General features: G+C 39.5%; 1 protein-coding gene across 21 annotated transcripts in view; it reads right to left on the reverse strand.

Annotated features, from left to right (window-relative positions):
* Positions 1–594: 594 nt before the first annotated feature.
* Positions 595–24654, reverse strand: part of epb41l2 (erythrocyte membrane protein band 4.1 like 2) — a 94384-nt gene continuing 70324 nt past the window's right edge. For 2 of the 21 annotated variants that reach the window (XM_073855794.1, XM_073855792.1), the window contains exons 13-25: positions 24177–24259; positions 19518–19568; positions 19383–19421; positions 17458–17517; positions 15264–15422; positions 11915–12034; positions 8284–8337; positions 7473–8009; positions 6520–6648; positions 4559–4657; positions 4284–4364; positions 3755–3866; positions 595–1467 (exon numbers count right to left, since the gene is read on the reverse strand). In XM_073855794.1, the coding sequence (XP_073711895.1) occupies positions 3762–3866; positions 4284–4364; positions 4559–4657; positions 6520–6648; positions 7473–8009; positions 8284–8337; positions 11915–12034; positions 15264–15422; positions 17458–17517; positions 19383–19421; positions 19518–19568; positions 24177–24259 (1517 nt within the window). In that variant the 3' untranslated portion in view covers positions 595–1467; positions 3755–3761. The remainder of the gene's footprint in view (positions 1468–3754; positions 3867–4283; positions 4365–4558; positions 4658–6519; positions 6649–7472; positions 8010–8283; positions 8338–11914; positions 12035–15263; positions 15423–17457; positions 17518–19382; positions 19422–19517; positions 19569–24176; positions 24260–24654) is intronic. The other 19 variants (XM_073855793.1, XM_073855796.1, XM_073855795.1 and 16 more) reach the window with 19 other exon arrangements.

The following is a 24654-nucleotide window of genomic DNA, read 5'->3' on the forward strand; positions in this document are numbered from 1 at the left end:
GATCTACTGACTCTGTAGTCGTCTTTAAGAATCGTCTAAAAACCCGTCTCTTTCGGAAACAACCTGTCTCGCTAATATCTTTCCTTCTACCTTTTCTCTTTTGTCCTAAAAAAAACTAAAACTTTGCTTTGTATACTGTGTTAGGCTTCATGAGACTTACAGTGAGGAAAATAAGTATTTGAACACCCTGCTATTTTGCAAGTTCTCCCACTTAGAAATCATGTAGGGTTCTGAAATTGTCATCGTAGGTGCATGTCCAGAGACATAATCTTAAAATCTATGATTTTTAAAACTATTTACTATAATACAGCTGCAAATAAGTATTTGAACATCTGTCTATCAGCTAGAATTCTGACCCTCAAATACCTGTTAGTCTGCCTTTAAAATGTCCACCTCCACTCCATTTATTATCCTAAATTAGAAGCACTTGTTTGAGGTCATTAGCTGCATAAAGACACCTGTCCACCCCATACTTATTTTCCTCACTGTATGTACTCCTGCTAGTGTTGTTTACCTCATTTGTAAGTCGCTTTGGATAAAAGTGTCTGCTAAATTACGAAATGTAAATGTAATGCACACGCACACACACGAAAATTAGATAATAAACAACATTTTTTATTTGAAGAGTGTTACACAATGGGGTGGGGGCCATAAAAACATTACAGATTACCCAAATCTGCTTAAGAAACAACTGTAAGCTGAACTGCAGCAGACATTATGAAAGTAAGCCGAGCAGAAGCATCAGACGACAGACAGTCAGAGGAGAATCAGCACAGGACAGCCAATCACTGCAGCTGTTTGATCGTTTCATCTAATGAATTACTTTAAAAACATTTAATAAACAAACTCTGAACTCATCTACATCATGAGTTTAGAGATAAGGACAAAGATATGAATAACAACAGGTTTTCTACAAATATATATCAGATTACTGGTGGAAATGTACGTTTTGAAAGAGCTGCCGAGGTTTCATCTGTTTGTTCTGATGAGAGGTAGTGAGAGTTACTGAAGCTCCTCCCCTCGGTGGAATGTTTGACTGCATAGAGGAATGATTGGCACTGCTCTCCCCCAATGAAAACTCACACAGCGCCATTTGTCCTGTGCTGGTCCCTTAAGTTATGACATCATGAAAATGAATCTTTACTCCCGCCCCTAAAAACCGTTTCTATGTAGACGCTCACTGGCCTCATTAAAAACACTCCCAACATAACATACGACGAAATGCATGATTCCATTTTAAAAAGCCATCCGTGATTCTCCTCAAACTAGGAATGTGAAGGACTATGTTTATACAATAAAAATCTGGTCTGGTAAAGACAAAGATAAAACAAACACTTAAAAAATAAAATGCTACAAATGTTAGACAAGTGGTTGTGAATGATAGAAAAAGAAGTTGTTTTGACGTAGGATCAGAAGATCAGAACGACCCAGCAGATGACCCGCAGATGAACGCTTCAGACTTCAGCTCTGTGAAAAAGAGAAAATAAAAGAAACTGTTCAACCCCGAGTGAATGAATCAGAGGCCAATTTAACATACAATATAGACGGTTTCAGCAGTATCAACATAAACAAACAGCTTTCGTGGAACAAACCTAATTTCCGGTAAACTCCGCAAAGAATCAATAACAACAAAGTCCTTTAAGAGTCGTTTATTTCTGATAACAAGCAAAATAAACAACAAGTAGATTACCTTTAAAAATATAGCTAAAGCGCATCAAAAAAGACACAGAGCTAACGTTCTTGTAAAATGTGTACTATATAATGTATGCAATAACTACAAATCGGCTGCTAAACCTCCCATCAAATAGCGGTAATCCATGATATCAGTCTTCCCACATTATTAGGGGACCAAAACATTTGTTATTTTCTACGAGATATTTGTTTCAGAGTTCAGTTTAACAACTAGTCAGACCATTAAACAAACAGAGACCGGAAGTAAAGTTCGGACCAGCCGTGTAATCACGTCACCGCATGTGACCTAAATCATTCCTAAAGCATTTTACCCTTCAGCTATAAGAGATTCCAGAATTAATCCGGAGAAAAAAAGCCAACAGGAGTATGGATAAGTGTCAGTTTTGATTATGGCTTTTATTCAGTGACGCGCTCTGTAGAGCAGTTTGTTCGTTTAGGGCTACTGTAGAAACATGACGGCGACTTCCATGTAAGGAGACCTGCGATGTATGGCGCTAAAAATTTCTCATTCTAAGGTAATAAAAACAATAAAGTTCATTATCTAAGGTCTTTATACACCACTGATAATATAGTTATACACTCACCTAAAGGATTATTAGGAACACCATACTAATACTGTGTTTGACCCCCTTTCACCTTCAGAACTGCCTTAATTCTACGTGGCATTGATTCAACAAGGTGCTGAAAGCATTCTTTAGAAATGTTGGCCCATATTGATAGGATAGCATCTTGCAGTTGATGGAGATTTGTGGGATGCACATCCAGTGCACGAAGCTCCTGTTCCACCACATCCTAAAGATGCTCTATTGGGTTGAGATCTGGTGACTGTGGGGGCCATTTTAGTACAGTGAACTCATTGTCATGTTCAAGAAACCAATTTGAAATGATTCGAGCTTTGTGACATGGTGCATTATCCTGCTGGAAGTAGCCATCAGAGGATGAGTACATGGTGGTCATAAAGAGATGGACATGTTTAGAAACAATGCTCAGGTAGGCCGTGGCATTTAAACGATGCCCAATTGGCACTAAGGGGCCTAAAGTGTGCCAACAAAACATCCCCCACATCATTACACCACCACCACCAGCCTGCACAGTAGTAACAAGGCATGATGGATCCATGTTCTCATTCTGTCTACACCAAATTCTGACTCTACCATCTGAATGTCTCAACAGAAATCGAAACTCATCAGACCAGGTAACATTTTTTCAGTCTTCAACTGTCCAATTTTGGTGAACTTGTGCAAATTCTAGCCTCTTTTTCCTATTTGTAGTGGAGATGAGTGGTACCCGGTGGGGTCTTCTGCTGTTGTAGCCCATCCGCCTCAAGGTTGGGCGTGTTGTGGCTTCACAAATGCTTTGCTGCATACCTCGGATGTAACGAGTGGTTATTTCAGTCAAAGTTGCTCTTCTATCAGCTTGGCATTTTCGGCCACAGGACTGCCGCATACTGGATGTTTTGTGCATGAAAATCCCAGTAACTAAGCCGATTGTGAAATACGCAGAACGGCCCGTCTGGCACCAACAACCATGCCACGCTCAAAATTGCTTAAATCACCTTTCTTTCCCATTCTGACATTAAGTTTGGAGCTCAGGAGATTGTCTTGACCAGGACCACACCCCTAAATGCATTGAAGCAACTGCCATGTGATTGGTTGATTACATAATTGCATTAATGAGAAATTGAACAGGTTTTCCTAATAATCCTTTAGGTGAGTGTATATATTATATTGCATTTCTGTCAAGAGATGTTTAAATGTACTGTTGCAAACAACACTTCACTTTTGTTTATTTGTTCAGTCGTACTATATATTTGGTTTAAGAGGCAGATAGAGGAGGATTAATATGTTTTCAGCAAGTCTTCATTTTTCACTACCACCAAGCGAGTGTTGCATAACATGAAACACTGTGTCAAACCCAAGACAATAACTTAAGACAAACACAAAATGAGAAAAGATGAATAAAAGAAAGAAAATGAAAAATAAAATGAGAGAAAAAGTGAATGAAAACGTCAGGTCGGAGCAGGGAGATCCGGTTGTCATGGAGAAAATGGCCGTGTGCTCACCTGTCCTTTAGTCTTCATCTTCAGCCAGTTCGGTCTCTTTGTGTACGACCACACGAGTGACAGACATGTCAGGATGCTGTTCTTTAGCCTCCTTTATAGCCTGGGCCAATGCCTGAACCCCGACCATCAACACAAATCAAACAAAACAAAACAAAACGAAATTAAAAGGAAAAATAAACAACTGAACACATGAATGAGATGAGATGGAAACACACAACACAAGATTAACACTATGACACATCTCATGGATGCTTGGAAGCTGCCAAAAACCACAACTCCAATGTCTGGGAAAATCACAAATGTCACATCGCTATGGAAACCAGCGTGCATGCTCCTGACCTATCAGACAACCCAACTGTTGTGTGCAAGATTGTGTCACGCTACACAGACAAAAACAGCAGACGCGTATAACAAGAGTTCAATGTCTGTGAGATATCCCATTAATGTTGTGTAACTCAGATAATAGTTAAGAGTTTGTTTTTATGACAAACACAGATGATGTTGACAGGTGTGTGTGTGTGTATCTTACCTGATCATGGTCAATGTCAGAGTCTCCTGTAATGACGATGCGTTTCTCAATGCGAGTTTCTGACAGTCCTCCCTTCAGTGTCTGTCAATCATTCAAACAGTATGATATATCATCATGTGCAGAAGAGATGAAACAGGCTTAAGCTTGAAATAGCTGCAGTTGAACCTCACCCACATTCATTCATATAATTCATTTATTCATAAAAACAAAAATTAAATCACAGTCCAATATCAAATCCAGATCAGAAGTATACTGTATATTGTGTGTTGTGTTACCTTAGTGATGTGTGTGGTTGTGGTTGTACAGAGTGATTCAGAGGTGATGGTTTGTGCTGTCATCAGTACACCGGGCTCCCCGTCTCCATTCCCATCCAACTGTCAATCACACAGAGAACACAATAAAACATGCATTAAACTACAACACTTTTGTTAAAATGGCCTGCGAGAAAAAAAACTGTGTGTGTGGGTTTATGCGATACACAGAGGATGTTCAATTATTATTAGTCATTTACATTCCAGCTTTGTTTATATTTCTTTCAGCATTTTTCAATCTTCTAATTATTAATCTGACTCGTAAGGAGAGTTATTGAAATTTCACACAGCTGTGTTCATCTCTTTTAATATTAAAATAGTATCGTTTTGTTCTGTTATTCTCAATCATTTGCATATTAAATGTCTTGACAACAAATGTGACCCGTGCTGGCAAAATGAGTCTGAAAGGGCACCGTCTAATTTTGAGATACAGGCAACAGAAAGTATAAATGTTTATTTTGGTCGAAATTTAGGCTTTTATAAAAATAATTACAAGCCTTTGCCTAGCAAATCCAATGCTCTAAAAAGTCATTAAACATGTTTATTTGAATTAATCTAATACAAGAATGCGTTTCCATCCACATGTGCGTCTGACATTTTGGTTTCGGTTTTAAAACATCCAGGAATTAGAAAATAAAGTACAGGACTTACAAAATGTTGATGTCTTTCTTTGTTCAGTCGAGAAGAAATTATGTTTTTGAGAAAAACATTGCAGGATTTTTCTCATTTTAATGGACTTTAATAGAGCCCAACACTTAATACTTAACTCAACACGTAACAGTTTTTTTCAACTGAGTTTTAAATGACTCTAAACAATTCCAAACGAGGCATAAAGGTCTTATCTAGCGAAACGATTTTCATTTTTGACAAGAAAATAAAAAATATCCACTTTTAAACCACAACTTCTCGTCTAGATCCAATCGTGATGCGCCAGCGTGACCCCATGCAATATCATGCAATAACTCCACCCCAGTGTTTACAAGTGTGTTGAAAGAGGACCGTTCCTACATTGTTGTATGTAAACTGATACTAATTAATGTCTTTGTGTCAGTTTATTGTTTAAAATGGTCCGCAAATGTGCATTTCATATATGTAACACGTGACCTCCCTACGTCACTACGCATTTACGTTAGGTTGCGCTGGACCGGACCTAAACGAAAAGTTGTGGTTTAAAATAGCATATTTTTTACTTTTCCTGTCAAAAATGACAATCGTTTCGCCAGACAAGACCCTTATGCCTCGTTTGGGATCGTTTATAGACCTTTGAAACTCCGTTGACCCTTATGCCTCGTTTGGGACTGTTGCTACTCTACCAAGAAGTGGGCACCCAGTCAAAATGACACCAAGAGCACAACAAAGACTCAATGAGGTAAAGAAACAACCCCAAACGACAGCCAAAGATTTAAAGGCATCATTGGAACTTGCTAACATCTCTGTTCATGAGTCTAAAACATGTGAAACACCGAACAAGCAGAGTATCCACGGCAGGACACCATGAAGAAAGCCACTGCAGTGCTTACTAAATAGAAGAGTGCTGCACACCTAAATTTTGCAAAAGAGCACATTGACATTTCACAGCGGTATTGGCAAAATGTTTTGTGGACTGATGAAACTAAGATTGAACACACAGCACTACATCTGGCGTAGAAAGGGCACGGCATATCATGAAAACATCATCCCAACTGTAAAGTATGGTGGAGGAAACATCATAAATTGGGCCTGCTTTGCTGCATCAGGGCCTGGCCAGCTTGCAATCATCGAGGGGAAGATGAATTCCCAACTATATCAGACAATTCTTCAGGATAACGTGAGAATGTCTGTACGTCAGCTGAAACTGTGTAGAAGGTGGGTGATGCAACAGGACAACGACCCAAAACACAGCACAAATCGCAACAGAAATCCAAAATTTAAAGCAAAGTTTTTACCTGAGCAGCCTCGTATGTGATGGTCTTGGTTTCAGTGTGAACGATGGGAACTTCTTTAGTGGAAATCTCCGTCTTCTGAGCAGCAAATGTATCTGAAATCGTCACCATCTCAGTCTTGACAACCGGAGGCTAAAGAGATGTACAACAGTTAATACAACACAAACACAATCTGTATTCAACACAAACTCTTCTACACAACAGATGCATGCACTGGCAGGCAAGAAAACACAATCAACTAGAATTCTTTGGTATAAGACATGCAGTCAACACATGCAAGACTAAATAAACTAAAAAGACTAATAAAGCAAAAATAGTTTGAAGCCATTATAACAAACGGTTTTGGTTTTTGTCTCTTTGGCAGTGATAATAAAACACACACACACATGCGAAAGCTCAAACACACACAAAACCATCACAATTCTCATCATTCACAATACTGTTTCAATAGTTCAGTTCTTTGTATTTATGTGTGCATTTAAATGACTGATGAACTGATGAAGAATAAATCAATTTTTAACCTCAAATTCAAAATCATCAATCATTGCAATGTTTTGAATTGTGATGTGGAGCACAACGAACTTCTTAAATCAATAACACATCAAGTGTTCAACTTACACACAGAACTATGATGTGAAAAATACAACACACCCCGTCAAAGACACACACATGCAATCTTTTGCTTCCCCATGCAACGCTCACTTTGACGCTACAGTTATACATCTATTCATAAACTTTTGTGTATAAGTGTTTGTGTGTGTAGATGCAATATAAAAATCAACTTAAAGATGTGCGAGCATGAAATGACTGATGTTTAAATAGAGAGCACGCTGCTTAATTTAGACTATCAGGCTCCTTTAACCCCGACTAGAGCAGGATCTTGATCCGGAGAAATGTGAAAAATGGAGAAGAAGAATGAAGGCGAAGGAAACATCTCCACCAAAGACGTCAATTACCTCCGAACAACAAATAACCTGAGGCAGGCGCTCCGTTTCCACGCGAGAGACGTTGCCGTTGACGATGTGAGGCTCCTCCCCTTCGGTAGCGGGTGGGTCTTCCGTGTCGAGGACGTGTCCGTTTGAAGCTTCGTCTGGTGTCATCGATACCTCTTCTGTCGAGATTCCCTCATCGGGCTGTGCGGACGACGATTCTTCCTCTATGGCGGAAGATTCTGTTTCTCTGATTGGCTCTGCATCAGAAGGTGGGGCTTGTTGATTAAGCTCCGCCTCCTCTTCCTCTGGTTCTTCTTTGATTTGCTGAACACAAAAGCTCGCACTGGGCGTCTGAGCGTGGTACTCCGCCTCGTCCTCGCTCTCGCTGTCAGATGATAAACTCTGCTCCTCTTTGACCTCCGGAGCTGTACCGATTTCTGTAGTAACCTCGGGAGCTGGACTTTTGGGTTTGGCTTTGACGACTTCCTCGATGACAACGGTCTCCTCCAGGACTTCTACAACCTCCATCTGGCCGTTAACATCAGGTATGACCTCTGAACTCTACACCAGACAATGACACACACACACGCACACGAGGGATGGAGAAAGAGAAGCAAAAACATAAAACGATGACCAGAGAAAAACTGAAGGAAACAACACATATAAATAATCAACAAGCAACATAAGGAGAAGGACAGAGAATGATGATGGATGATCTGGAGGAGATGAACGGCTGCAATGAAAGCTGATGAGATCTGCGTGTAGTGTTAGGTGTGGATGTGTTCAGGTGGTGTTAGGTGTTAAGGTTGTGGTTATATACGAGGACATTGAGCACCTTGCTGCCATCTCTGCTGTCATTCTCAGGATGGGGAGAGGTTTTCTGTGGATCCTAAAGATAAATCACAGGACATCACAGTCATTTAAAGACACTCACAGTCACTTGGTCTGTAGCGCTGCATGAAATAAATGAGACCCTGTTTATATCTGAAATTAACATCCAGAAATACTGTACACCGAGTGCGGTCATGAAGCTCATTTGAGATGTGCTTCACCTAAGCACAGGTGATGGGATGCTAACATCAGATGTAAACAGGGCCAGATGTTATCAGATGAACATCAGCAGTGCTACAGTCTCCACGTGAACAGAGAGATCGACACAAAGATCAGTAGAAGACACCTCAAACACGTGACAGTAAAGATAGAGATGATTGGTTAATGACAGGTTTAAGTTTATGGCCAGTCTGGCAATCATGTATATTCTTGTAAATCTAAAGTAAGATCAGAAACACAGTAGGTATGTTTACATGCAACCAAATAATGCGTTTGTAATCGTATTGATGGCTCAATCAGCCTTCATGTAAACATCTTAATCGATACGATTGAAGTCGATCAGATGCAAATTTCAATCGTATTGAGAGGGGTGGTATAGTCTGATCTGTGATCCGATCATCAGGAGTAAAGTATGCATGTAAACGCGTGAATTGTAGTATTTTCTCAATCATATGTAAAAATATATTGTGCACATGCACAGAAGAATTGTGCTTAAGTTCACGTCTTATATTTACCTCTTATTTACGTCTCACATGATTCTCTTTACAGAAACATGCAATAGCAAGGCAATGGCAACACACATTATTAAGGTAATGGGGTCACGCACTGTACAGGCTGTGGTGTTAATTTCTTTCATAACATTACATAAAGAAATAAAATAAGCATTGTGTTTTTTGAAAAGTGTTTTCTTTGCCTATATCTGAAAACTTCTTAAGAACAATTTTCTCCAACTCAACTTTGACTTTGTACATTTATCCAGAGATAAAGCGTGAACTCGACAGGAGATGCTGTGTGCTGCGTTGCCAAGTCCTCTGCTTTTTTGCGCACTTCAGATTTGGGTTTCAGCAAGTAGATTTTTTTGCGGGTTAAAGGAATAGTCTACTCATTTTCAACATTAAAATATGTCACTAACCCAACCAAGAATTGCTGATACATCCCTCCATCATCTGTGTGCGTGCGCTGCGACACTTCGATAGCATTTAGCTTAGCCCCATTCATTCAATGGTAGCAATCAGAGATAAAGTTAGAAGTGACCAAACACATCAACGTTTTTCCTATTTAAGACGAGTAGTTATACGAGCAAGTTTGGTGGTACAAAATAAAACGTAGCGCTTTTCTAAGCGGATTTAAAAGAGGAATGCGACACTTTGATAGCACCTAGCCCAGCCCCATTCATTCAACGGCACCAACCAGAGACAAAGCCAGAAGCGACCAAACACATCAACGCCCCTCCCACCCAAGACGAGTAGTTATACGAGCAAGTTTGGTGGTACAAAATAAAACGTAGCGCTTTTCTAAGCGGATTTAAAAGAGGAACCATATTTTATGGCGCAACAGCACCCTTGGGAGCACTTCGACTCGCCTGAAAAGTCCGCTCCCCTTCTCACTCTCAGAATGGGAGAGGGAGGGTGTTACTGCACCGAGTCGAAGTACTCCCAAAAGCGCCACCACGGCACAAAATAAAGTTCCTCCTTTAAATCAACTACTCGTCCCAAATAGGAAAAACGTTGATGTGCCTGGCCACCTCCAACCCCATCTCCAAACGGCACCACCGAATGAACGGGGCCAAGCCAAATGCCATCGAAGTGTCGCAGCGCGCTCCAGTGCTTACGTGCACGCACACAGATGATAGAGGGATACATCAACAATTCCCAGCCAAGGCAACAACATAGTTCAATATGGAAAATGAGTAGACTATTCCTTTAAAGATGAAAGGATTTATAGTCTTTGGATGCTTTAGGCTAGTTTTAAATGGCCATTGGGATGGGTTTGATACACAAATCTGGCAACCCTGGCTGTGCTTTTGTGCAGATGTAAGGTTCGGATTATATAGAATGTACATGTAAACCAACATTTTAATCAGATTGCAATGTTTAGGCTATGTAAACTGCACTGACAAAACCTGCAATTGAATAAAATTTAGTCGGATTGACAAAATGCATGTAAAAATGAAGAGTTTGGTTCCAAAACGCGATAAACGCCATTTTTTTTTAAAAACGTGTTACTGCCAATATCAGTATTATATCTGGTCAGTATTTAAAAGTAAATTCTTAATTTTACGCAAAATACAATATCCGCCGTGTTATTCTGTCATTTTTTTCCTTTAATGCAGAATGCAATAAATCCACTCAACAAATCACAGCACACCATTTCACGCATTGTAAACAATGATGGCGCGTTGAGTACACGGAATCCTAGTTTTCCTCATCTACTTTGTACTTCGTGATCAACAAACAAACAAAAACAAAATAATACTTTAGTGGCATTGATAAACCTGTGGTAGTTTTCTGTGATGGGAAAGAAACTTAAGCCATCAACAACTAATAATTTACACATTGACCCCAGGGGATCTTATGAAAAACTTTCCATTATTTTACTCGAAGTCAACGAAAATCGAGCAGGACCAAAACATTTTACAGATGATCGCTGCGAAAAATGTTAAGCTCAAGTATAACCGTAGCAATGACAGTGTTCTTAATATGACAAAGTAAGTGTTTTGATTAATGCCATTAATGTTTATTTTTAATCAGTGTATACCAATAGTAGTCAACTAAATGAATATAAAATGGCAAAGATGAATGCACATTTATATATTAATTCAATAGATTTATAGCATTTTGAAAAACAAAACGTATGGATATATTGCATTTTGTGGAAAAAATAATTTGTTTTTATAATAAATCTTTGAAAATCAAGTTATGGATTTTAATTTTTCATGTTGTTATAACCTAAAGATGCCATGTGACAGAAAATAGTGGTTTTTCATCTTGTCACTTTCTTGGTATAGAAAACACGTTTTTACCGAAATTAGTCAAAATGGATTTATTGCGTTTTGGAACCAAACTCTTCAAAAAGTAACTGAGTGGTTCTGAGGCATCAGTAGAGTAACTTCATTTAAGTCTGCAGTATTGATTCGCAGTGAATCACACCAGCATCACCTCAGTACCAAAATCAGACATATCCAAAAACCACAACAACCCGTACAAACATCATCTGATTTAACATGATGTGACCTATTCAAACATGTCATGCTGTGACTGGTCAAACAGAAGTAATGACGTCTGCTGTCACTGGATCAGATCTGATCCCATGAGTATTAACTCTTTCCCCGCCATTGACGAGTTATCTCATCAATTAAGAGAAAAAAGATCGATCTGAAAAAATCTAATGTTTATATTAGGCTTTTACATAAAATAGCACATATTAGTAAACCAGCATTGGCTTCATTAAAACTAGTATGGAGAATAATAGTAAAGTTTTATTGGTACTGAACCACTGATATCATGACGCAAAACTCTTCAGACATGGATCAATACAAGCTGCCAGAACTGGACATGAACTTGCTTTTGTTTTGACTGATGGAGTCATGATGAGAGAGACAGAAGTGAGAAAGAGAGCGAGCGAGAGAAAGACACCTCAGGTAAAGCTGAGAGTTTACTGCCCTCTACTGGAGCAGCAGTGGTACTGCAGGAGCGAGTCAGACCAGAGAAACAGGCCTTACTCAAAAAGAGAGAGGTTAACTCCTCCTCCAAACTCTACAGAGAGGGTTACAGAATCACACCAAAGACAAGAAATCAAATGAATGGGTGGGAAAAGAAGAAACTAAAGCGAGAAGAGGGACAGAGAAACAAAAGCATTTCATTCAGAGATGAGAACTCCTATAAGATGAACGACACTAAAGTTCACCCAAAACTATCATGATGTTATAAACCCACATGAGTGTCTTTCTACTGAGGAACACAGATGGAGAAGTTATGTCCATACGATTTGTTGTGTGATTTTTAGTTAGTATTCATCTCCTCTTGTGCTCAACAGAAGAGAGAAACTCTTATAGGTTTTAAGTCAATCAAATTTCAATTTTGGGTGTAGCCATAACCAGAAAAATCATTTCGGTATTAGCACACAAAAGAAAAAGATCTGCGAAAACACAAGGTGAGCGACATGAGGTGTGTCTGAGGGGGATACAACAAATAACATCACTCATATATACATAAAACTCAATCAATTCACTTGAATAGATAATAAGACAATAAAGACTTTAAAGCATTTAAATAAGAACTTGTGTGCAGTGGAGAAAATAAAACTTAAGCAGAAATTTAAAATCAAGAGATTCAGTATTCAGCAGGTGTTGAGTTCAGTAAGAAACATCAATCATAGTGAGAAACACGCAGTGAAAAACAAAACCCATGCAGAAACAAATGATAGCAGTACAAAGAAAAGAAAGAGAAATATATAAACACTGATCAAACCATCAAATAACAGTATGAAAAACAAACAATACACAATGCTTAAGTAAAAAAACATGCTCAAAAACAAATAAACGCAGCAGTGTTTGTGCGTGACAGTCAGGATTATGAGCAGTATTTAATCCACTACTTAATCTAAAGTTTAGTCAATGTGACAGAAGGAGTGACAGGTGTTTTATTAAGACTCTATTGTGTTATTCAACACATCATCTCACATTAACTAATGGTTAGGGCGGAGTTTTGTTAATACGTTGCTATTTTATACCAGCGGGATACGAGATGACACAATAGCGCCTATATCGGTACGATTGCAACAGATGCTCTGCCAGAAATGTAATCTGAGTTTGGATGCAAGTTATTTTCAGGTGCAATGATATTACGCTATTGAAAGTAACCAAGGGGACTATTTTTGGGCGCTGCGCAATTTCACTACGCCTGCTGCAGCCATGTTACAGCAGCAAAGTTCTTGATTATTACGCCAGAATGAGAGTATAGTTCCTAGCCATATCTGCATAGAAAATGGCAACTTTAATTTTCGGTCTTAGTACACATTGGCCCTCATTTATCATTCTTGCGTAGAAACAGGCGTAGATGTTGGCGTAAGATTATGCTTACACTCCTCTCACCGCCTGATTTATGAAGCTGTGCGTACCTTTGATATTCAGGTGTAAGCAATACCTGCCCTTCATAAATGCCGCGGCTGAAAACGATCGTCATTAGAATAACACGCCCATATAAATTCAAGTTTTCGCTTCCCCCACGCCCTCATTTTACGCCATGGACACAGAAGACGGCAAAGTAGAAAAACCGGGAAAGTGGAAAGAACAAAATTGTGGGAGTTTAAAGAGTGGAATTAAAAACACTTTAATAATTGCATGACAATTTGTAATATTTGTATTATTATTTTTATAATTAATGACGCTTATTGATATTTAAAAGAATAATTATTTATTATTATTATTATTTACCGTTGCCTACATCTAAATTATATGTCTGCTTAATGGTTCGGTTAAGTTTTTTTTTTAAATAATATTTTAAAATGATGTAGTAACTTTTTTAGTGTGTTGTTCTGTATTTACATACAGTTGTTTGTTAGCTATATTTTAGATCCAGTTTGATACGGAGCTCCGGATATAATTCAAATTAACAATTTGTTTCCACAACATCCAGCTAATTCATAATTTGAAGTAATAATAATTGTAATAGTAATTACGAAATATTATAATAATTCATTCCAAGGAACAAACTGTTGAATATTGGGAACAAATTCTAAATTTATGGCCATACTTTAGACTAAATAAGAAAAATAATTGTTAATTTGTGTCCATAATGTAGCATAAACGATCATTCGTGGCCATGATTTTGTCCGCATGTCATCATTATCGGATTCACGGCTCCATTCAACACAAGCACCTTACCTATTCATGTGTATTAATTTATCATCGAATGGAATTTAACTAGCTTACATTTTGATGCATTACCATGTTTTCGTAGCACATCCTTGTGCTTTCTTGCAATATGCCGATTCAGATTCCAAAATGAATATTTGTTAAATTTTACAGTCTCTCTGTGTTTTTTTACTGTGGGTCATAATATATCATATATTTTAGTTTGTCAGTGCGTTTTGTGGTGTTAGGAATTGTTTGCGCACTTCCGCACTAACTCAAAATGTGCGTAGGATTTGAGCCTGCCGTACGCCAACGTCCATATTGATAAATCTCAAAGTCACAGTGGTTTTGGGTGTACGCTGGAAATTTGGTGTACGCACTTTTGATAAATGAGGGCCAATGTAACTAAAGAAGAGTCAAGTTTAAATAAACTCTTTGGTTATTTTTTAGCGCAATGCTAATGGTCTAATCAGATTCAATGGATTATGCTAAGCTATGCTAAAAGTGGTAGCCTATAAAATGAGCCTGTTTTCAAAAAAAGTCCCTTTAAAGGTGGAGTGTGTAAATTTTAGTGGCATCTAGTGGTGAGGTTGCAAACTGCAACCAAAAACTCAGCTCACCCTTCGCTTTTGAAATGCATAGAGAAGCTACGGTAGCCGCCACAGGGAAAATATCACCGTTGAAGATAACTTAGTAAAAAAGTTTGTCCATTAAGAGCGGCACAAAATGGCGACTTCCATGTAAGGGGACCCTCTGTGTATGTAGATAAAAACGTCTCATTCTAAGGTAATAAAAACATAACGGTTCATTATAAAATGTCTTTATAACCCCCTGATAATATAGTTTAGTATATTATTTTGCATTTCTGTCGAGAGATCTTTCTAAAAATTACACACTTCACCTTTAAAGAAAAAATAATAAATAACATAAAAGCTAGAGAAGACTTGAACACTGGTCTGTCATGAAGACTACATCTGCCATGTTAAGCGACCCATCACTTCCTTAAGGCGTCCCAAATGTCACACAAACCCAACAGAACCAGAGAAGAAGAAGAAGAAGAAGAGAGCATCGGCGAGTAGAGGAGAGCAGATACGTGCAGGGGTTTGAATCCCAGCCACAAGCACACGTACCCCTGAAACCTGCAGGCGAAGTGTGGTGGCAGGGCTGCCTGTTAGCCGTTTCTCCCATTGACTGGGCCTGGGCTCAGGCGTAGCCTCCATAAAACTGCGCTTTAGCTCGCTAATGCTAGCCTGATGTTTCAACACATCCTCCTGGGTTTTATCCAAGTCCTGAAGAGCCCACGGCACCAGGGAGAGACAGGCAAGGGTCAGGGTAAAGAGACAACCAACACATACAGAAAGTCATACACAAAACGTGATCCTCACTGCTCACCTCAGTGACCTCGATTTCAAAACCTGTTGTGTGTGCAGCCTACCTGAATCACAGGCAGCGAAAGATATCGAAATAGACGAGCGGTAACATTACTCTCAAGCTCATAGCTTACTTTGTTTGTTTGTTTGTTTGTTTTACTCCGTTACACAGAGAGAGTCTGCGTGACGTATGTAGGCAATAGGCAACGAGTATCTGGAACAGAAATTTGCTGTTCTGGAGTCATTTTACTAGCATTGTAAACTTAAAAGACGTCTTATTGAACAAAGAAAATCAATGTGGATTATAGGGCTGCAACAACTAATCAATTAAATCAAAAAGTATCAATAATAAACGTTGTTGTCAACAATTTGTTCGTCTGTGACATCACCACCGTCAGACAGTGCGGAGACGCGTTGGCTTCATATATCGCGAGCTGTGCACTTATAATTAAAGGGACAATAAGTAGGATTTACCCCCATCTAGTGGTGAAATTGTATTTTGCATTCAAACGAGTAGTGCTCTCTAGCGCCTCGCTTTTCCAAATGTGTGTTGCAACTACGGTAGCCGTTATATAATCACTGATCTCAAAAACTGTGTGTGAGGTGAAAATTATTCATCCTTTTTGTTTAACTTTATTAGTAACATTTGAATCCTTTAAAAAAAAACAATTGATTGCGGATAAGTAATATCTTACAAATTTAATATGTATACGTTATTTTAATCTTGTCTCCATATGTTCTCTCCAAAAAATATTGTCAGTCTTTGTTCATATATGCATAACTGTTTATTGTTTCATTCATTTATTTTTTCCACTATTGTTAATATTAGAATGAAGCCTCTTGCGCTGGAATGAGCTTCTCTCTCATGTTACGATTAAATTGAAACTTCATTACGACTGCCATTAGGGGGCGAAGTCCGATAATCGTGTCTGTATGTCGTGTGCAGCGCAAAGGTGGCTTTAGTTGCAGCCCTAATGGATTACATAGACTTTATATACTGTACATCATATTGGAACGTAACATTTACATCAAATTAAATATGGCGTCTTATAACGTATGTGTGAACCCAGTAAACCCCACAAATGTGTCGATCAGAGTGAAACAGTGGGATTACAGGGTTCAGGTTCAGAGGTCACTGATGGTAAGCAGCCTTGAGGCGGAGCTTCAGTTCTGATGTCACACTGTTTCTGAGATGATATGTTAACTGGGAGTGTTTAATGATAATTTCCCTGAAAATAACTGTGTCAGTTTCTGAATGTTGAAATATTTTCTCTCACAACCATCAGTGGTTGGTTGATCCAAACATTGCTCTCTTTGTTTGAGTGGTCTGACATGTCAACCTCTGGCTCAACCAATGGCATGAGTCTGGGGGTGTGGCTACCCATCTCAGACCATTGGAATGGTCTGGGAATGTAACCTGTTTGGCTATGTTCAAATAAAGCACACTACCATACCACCACTGCAGTGTGTACGTATGTACACTATGGATCAGTAAATATGATCTATTCTGAACACAACCACCAGCTTGTGTGATGATGATGATGATAATAATGTGATCATCTCAAAACTCAGTGTGTCTTCAGCACTGACGCATTTAACTCTGTGTGAGTTTTATTTCGTTAAAACATCAAACATATAAATGAAACAAACAACACAGCAACCAAAGCAGGAAAAAACCTGTCAGGTTAGAGAAATAACATTAGTAGTGTTATAAACACCAACAATCCCAAATAACATTCATACAAACATGAAAAAATCCCACAGACAAGCACCCAGTATGTCATGCAACCCATGCACGGGTGCACACACAACACACACATGCACACGCACACACAGCCTGCTAAGAGTAACAGTGAGAAACAGCAGCCCACAACATCAGTCTGAGAGAGGACACGCATACACTATCATTACACGTCTGATCTTTCGTTTGTTTTCAATGAATCGACATACAAACCTCCAACATTAAATTGCTATGTCTGACATAAATATTTTCTCCCTGCACTCTCAACTTGCTCTGTGGAATCAAAAGATGGAAAAAAACATTTGGAAAAAGAAAAAAAAAACAGATGGAAACTTAACTGGCCAAAATCTAATGCACAACATTAATAAAATGTTTCATAATGACACAATATTATAATGCATGCACAGCGAGGTCCAATAGTCTGAGACCACCTGCTTACAATTCACATTTTATCTAATTTCTTAAAAGTATGTTTTAATATTTAATAGGGCTGTCACCATTATTAAATAATCGTTGACCTCACCGCAATGATTGCACATCTCTTAAAAAACACAAGGGGGAGCTGCAGCGCCTATATAAACGAGAGAGTATGTAATGGTGCTTAATGCGATACATTGCAAAGCCATTTAATACAGTGAAAAAACACCATTTAAAGAAATGGCGCAAACCTTTGATAAGCAGTATGAATATAAGGGGCTGTCCACACGGAGACGCGTATCACTGCATACGTATAAATTTGTTATCGTATTGGCGTTACATCCACACGGATCCGGCGTTTTGGGAGACTGAATCCGCTATTTTTTGAAACCGGGTCCTAAAGTGGATAAATCTGAAACCGACACCCTTGCGGTTTCGTCTGTATAGCCAATCCGTATATTTTGTGAAGCGAAAACGTCATCACATCACGTGTCGGAAGCGTCACACGTAACAGCAGCAACAATAACGGTGGACTACGTGATTGTGTTCGTGCTACAGAAGCTACTAAAGCCTACTAGCTTTATTACAGCAAAATCTATTGCTTCTATGCAATTGTGGTGACCAACAATCGATAATAGACAACACCATACGTTGGTTATGCGCATGCTCAAAGTCTTCTTCTCCGTGTATAGTGTATATCTGTGGCAGAATTACAGCGCCCCATACTGGTCCGGCATATATACTACACCGCTTTCAGTCGGTTTCAGTGGTTTCGTGTGTACGGATTATTTTTTTTAGAGCAAGGTAAAAAAATGATCGGATAGGGGATGCACCGGCTTCGTGTGGACATAGCCGAAATTTTCAGAGCAGCGATTCCAAATTTAGGGAGGTGAAGGATGCTATTCTTAAGGATCTGTAAGGAATTAATTTTTTTGCAGTCACTACAGACATGTGGTCCAGTGCTAATATGACCTTAGTAGGCTTGGCTACTATTTAAGGCCTGTTCTGGTATAGTCAGGTTATTTTGATTGCATTTTTATTTTATTTTTAGTTATTTTTTAGAGACTTTTGTATTTCTTATGAAGAATTTTCAGTTTTTGAAATATATTCATTAAATAATTACTTTTAAATATGTGTATTAATATTTACTGCCAGTTAAACTTTGCAAAAAATTTATTTAAATAATCACAATGATGTGTAAAAAATTATTTAATGAACAAACAAAAAAAATCTATGAGAATAAAACGTCAAAGTCCTAAAACAGGCAATTAATCGTCATAATAGTCACAATTTATTAGACAATTAACCGCCAAATTTCATAACCGTGACAGCCCTAATATTTAATCTTCATCACTTTAGCACTGCATGCGTCATTGAATTACTGTAGTCTCAGGCTTTTGAACATCACTGTATGTTCATGTTTTGTTATGTATGACATTACAGATGATCACAGTTTTTTTTAAAATAACAAATCAACAGGTACATTCACATCCTATTGATTGCAATCAAAGCATTGATCAACCAATCAACGGCTGCCTGGTGATTTCTCAAAGTAAAGAAATGAAAAAATCATATTAACTAAAGCACAAAAACATCTGCAGACAAACAAAAAATAAATAAATCACCATAACCAAAGCAATGAAGAGGAAGATTTCACAACAATCAACCCGATTTGACAAAAACAAGTGAAATCAAACAATCCGCATGTAAGAGTAAAAGACCTTTATCACGGCAGAATCAGCCACGTGTGTCGCAGTCTGCTTATGTCGTCAGAGATAAAAGATCAAGATTAGTTAAAAACATCACAGGACTGTGTGATAATAATCATCTGAATATGAGTACAGATGTTAGCAGACCTCAGAGACAGATGTGTCCACATCCACGCTGGGCTTCTCCACATCAACCACCTGTAGACTCCAATTGATGGGATTATGGATAAAATTGTCAAAAAAGAAAAATGTGAAGTGCATGATGGGAATACCCAATAAAAGTGCACACAGGATGTGATGTCTAAACGAGCGAGGCCAAGCACAGCGAGATTTAAAACGGTTGTGATTGGATGCACATGTAAGTTAGAGAAAGCACAAGACCCTTCTTACAGACTAATCTTATAAAATAACTCATCTCAGGTGACAGCCTAACATCTTAAAAACGTGCCGTTTCAAATTAAAGACGAGCGTTCACGCTATACTGGTTTCTATTGAACTCTAGGGTTAATTATATAACTGGCTGTATGACCATATAAAACATTAATAGGTGGCGAAAGGGTTTACAGACATGAAGGCATCTGATAAGGACCAATAGGAAAGGTAGAAAGCAAACAGCAACATAAAGTGCACGCAGCAGCGTTTTAGGAGACGGGTAGGCACAGAGAGACGAGGAGGGAGGGGTCAAGGGTCAGTTTAGGCAGCGGGGTCACACTGCATCTCCTCTGCCGAGGTCATCTTAGCCACAGACTCTGTCGGTCTGAAGCGCGCAATGGCTTTTGGCTCCAGGTAACACAGCGATACGGCCAGAGGTAGCGCCAACAGCAGAGACAGCACCACCGACCGACAGGCGGAGAGGAAGACGGCGAAGATGAGGAGGAAGGAGGGCAGAAGGGAAGGAGAGGTGAGGGGTAGGTGACGGTGCAGTCCGGCGGGAAGCAGCAGAGCGGCGCAGTCTTCCGGCAGGCACGGCAGACTGATGTAACCGTCCTCGTCCAACAGAGACGGCAGACGCAGACCCTTACAGAATCCCAGCACGGTCAGGCCCAGCTTGGGCAGGACAGAGCCGGACAGCGAGGGTTGATGGGGTTCTTCGGACCCTGTGACGTGCTCCGTGGGCATGTAGGACGGGTCGCACTCGCCCTCCCTGTCGGCGGGATCGGCCACACAGGTCAAAGAGTCGGATTCGGGTTCGAGACGAAGGTCGTCCTCGGAGATGTCGGACAACACGTCCAGCTCAGAGATGGTGTCGAGGGTGGGAGGGAGGGAAGAGAGGGTGGATGAGGATGGAGAAAATGGAAACATGAATAGAGACTGTGCGTGATCGTGTGCGGACAGAGACGAATGCGACGGAGGAGAAATGTGCGTGGGGACGTGAGGGAGTGCACAGGGAAAGAGAGGGGGAGAGAGAAACACAACATTAGTCTGTGAGCAGTGAGGGATTGGTGTGAGGAAGCACATATTAGGAAAGACTCGGGAATATTGACCACTGAATGTGTGCGTGCGTGAGGATTAGACAACTTCACAAAGTAAAGATGCAGTGTTGGAGCTCAGGAAAACAGAGGAAGAAACTTGAGGGCGTGTTCATACTTGTCATGTTTGGTTCGATTAAAACGAACTCTGGTGCGGTTTATTTAAGTAAATGTGAATGCTGCCACGCGAACTCTGGTGTGCACTTAACAAGCGAACCGTGACCGCTGAAAAGGTGGGCCTCGGTCCCCTTCTAAACTAACTCTGGTGCGGTTCGACTTATATGTAAACGCACTTGAATCAGAGACAGTGCAACGAACCAGAAACAGGATGTGATATCACACGATGCAATCCTGATTTTACAGCGGGATGAGCGGTGTATGCATAAACATAATGAGCAGAGGACAAACGTGGAGCAATGGAGACATAAAGAGCCTCATTAACATTTGGTCCATCGAGCATATAGTGAAAAAATGCACAACATGCTTAAGTTTATCAAATGTTTGGTGATAGTAAAATTTCTTCATAAGCTCTGATTTGTTAATAAAACCTTCATATAAAGACATGCATGTGTACTCCAGCATGCAGCATTGTTGTTGTGGATGATCGAAGTTCTGTCTCATAAAATGCGTCATCAAAACCGACCACTCACGTTGAGTGACCTTATCCTTACGCATTAAAGGGACACTCCACTCTTCGAAAACATGCTCATTTTCCAGCTCCCCTAGAGTTAAACATTTGATTTTTACTGTCTTGGAATCCATTCAGCTGATCTGGCGCTAGCACTTTTAGCATAGCTTAGCGCAATCCATTGAATCTGATTAGACCATTAGCATCGCGCTCAAAAATAACCAAACAGTTTTGATATTTTTCCTATTTAAAACTTGACTCTTCTGTAGTTACATTGTGAACTAAGACCGACAGAAAATTAAAAGTTGTGATTTTCTAGGCAGATATGGCTTATGAACTATATTCTCATTCTGGCGTAATAATCAAGGATTTTACCAATGATATTACACAGCGCCTGAAAATAGTCCACTTGGTAACTTTCAATAGCAGTGGACTATTTTCAGGCGCTGCGTAATATCATTATTTTTGAGCGTGATGCTAATAGTCCAACCAGATCCAATGGATCATGCCAAGCCACGCCAAAAGTGGTACCGCCCGACCAGGAGGTCAGCCCAATGGATTCCAAAACGGCAAAAATCAAAATGTTGGAAAATGCTGGAAAATGAGCATATTTTCAAAAAAAGTGTAGTGTCCCTTTAAGGTTCGTTATCTTTAGTTTCGCTGATAAAATGGCAGTATGAACGCAAAGCGAACCAGGTTTTCTTTTTTGGTCGAACCAAAAGAACCGAAATACAAGTATGAACACACCATGAGTGTTTTTTATTTGAGCTTATAAACCAGTATAGAGTTCAGTTAGTTTGATTGGTGTCAAGGAATCACATGGGTATGTAAACAAAATCAGTTAATGTAGACTTTTTGTCCTGAAGACGCACAACAAAGACAATCTGTCACTTGCTTTGGTTCACTGTTGCTACATTTAAGTGCCTCTCTTATAATGGCGCTTTTCCATTGCATAGCACCCCACGGTCTAGTCAAGTTTGGGTCGGGTCAGCTCACCTCACTTTGGCGTGGTTAGCTTTTCCATCGAGTTCAGTATCACTTCGTATTGGGGGTGATTATAGGCGTGTCGTTATATTTGCTCTGCTTACTGCTGTGACATCATACAACTGAGAGGAGAGCGTTGTTGTACATTCCCATACATTTATTTATTTCTCAGTCCGCCACAAAATTAAAATGTGCCACCACAAATAGATGTTTGCACATCGCGTTTATCACTACCTCTGTATAACATGACAGTTTCTGTTCAAACACCTGTGGCGTTAGCCGACGGCGCTCCGCTGACCCTCATTGAGTTGCATTTAAGCATATATAATGCTGACGTGCTCGTCGCGAATGTTCCGCCACAAACTGCAAGTCTGGAAAAAACTATTATGGTGTCCCTGATTCTCAACATGTGGATGTTTTTCATCGCTAAAACAGAGTTTGGGACCTTATAGCAGAGCACAGATGACAACATGTTTGCGCAAGCTAGCACTAAAGGTAAAGCTAACATTATAGCGGTGACGCTGGTAGTGACGATTCTCTCAGACCAATCAGTGATCTACAGTGTTTTCGCGTCACGTTTGGTATCAGCTCGGGTCGCTTGGAACCCCAACCGAGGTGGTACGAAAAAAGTGTCGGGTACCACGTACTGCACCTGATGGAAAAGCTCCCAAAGTAAGCTGACCTGACCCAAACCAAACCAAACCGTGGGGCACCATGCAATGGAAAAGCGCCATAACAGTGGCCTGCTGAACATCCAATCCGCGTTGAGTTGATAATGCAGCAATAAACTACGTAATTTACCTAAACGCGTGTTTTTTTCAACTTTGCATTTGAAACATGATCAAGACAGTCATCTATTTTAAAGGAGACATTTCACAAGACATTTTTAAGATGTGAAATAAATCTTTGGTGTCCCCAGAGTACATATGTGAAGTTTTAGCATCTTAAAAAGAGTGTGAGCAAAAATGTGCCCTTTTTTGGTTTGTCTTTTTAAATGCAAATGAGTTGGTCTCTGCATTAAATGGCACTGCTGTGGTTGGATAGTGCAGATTAAGGAACGGTATTATCCCCTTCTGACTTCACAATGGGAGCCAAATTTTAATTAGCTATTTTTTCACATGCTTGCAGAGAATGGTTTACCAAAACTAAGTTACTGGGTTTTTCACATTTTCTAGGTTGACGGAAGCACTGGGAACCCAGTTATAGCATCTAAAAGTCATATGTTCATGATATGTCCCCTTTAATGACAAAATTTGTATGGATATCAGAATCGGCCAATAGTTGTTTGTTAAAACCGGTACCGTCCAAAAAATTCCTATTGGTGCATCCCTAAATGTGTTTTTCTGTTGGGTGTATATAAAGGGCTCTCTGTAAAGTAACTTGGTACAGTAAAAAGGTCAACGCTCTCTCAGAGCTGACAAATCGAATGAATAATACAGCTCTTTAACAGACATCATAACAGAGACTGATTGAACCCTCCAGAATAAAAAGTCAATCTGTGAATAAGAAACCAATTCTGCCTGTGTGTCCAAAAGGAAACCAACAGAATGATAAAAAACATTGTCTAGGTCAATGATGAGTCATTTCTACAGAAGACATCAGTATTAATATTACTTTATCACTTCATAAAAACCCATAACAGAGTAATGTGCAGTGCGTTACAGTACTAGAGTCAAATAAACAGTGCATGTGTTCATATACATCATGTAATAAGGTCTCTCTCACCTTTGTATCAGAGTTGAGCTCAAGAGTCGGACCGTTCTCACCAACACCCATCGAATCTCCACCAGCAACATTCACAACAGGAGCTGGACACACACATATCATAAACACATACTGTATTAATCTATTAACATGTTAAAATCATACATACTACTCCACACTTACTGCATACTTTAGATTTAGTAGAAGTAAGTATGAAGTACACCACAATACAATCTACACATCAGGGGTCTCATTTATAAAACTGCGTAGGATCCTTACTAAAGTTTACGTGCGGCCAAAAAGCAAACGTGAGCCCAACAGCACCTCTAACAGATATAAAGAGGAGAGAAACACGTGAGCATCTCATCAGTATGACCCTGTTTAAGAGAAAGTAGGCTAATGTGGCTGTATGGCTGGGACGTCCGTCATCCCATCAGTGTGTAACAACACTAAACTCATGCAGAACTGGGCCATCTGACAATGCTCGCAGTGTCCACCA

This window comes from Misgurnus anguillicaudatus, chromosome 18 (genome assembly GCF_027580225.2).
Source record: "Misgurnus anguillicaudatus chromosome 18, ASM2758022v2, whole genome shotgun sequence".
NCBI classification, from domain to species: domain Eukaryota; kingdom Metazoa; phylum Chordata; class Actinopteri; order Cypriniformes; family Cobitidae; genus Misgurnus; species Misgurnus anguillicaudatus.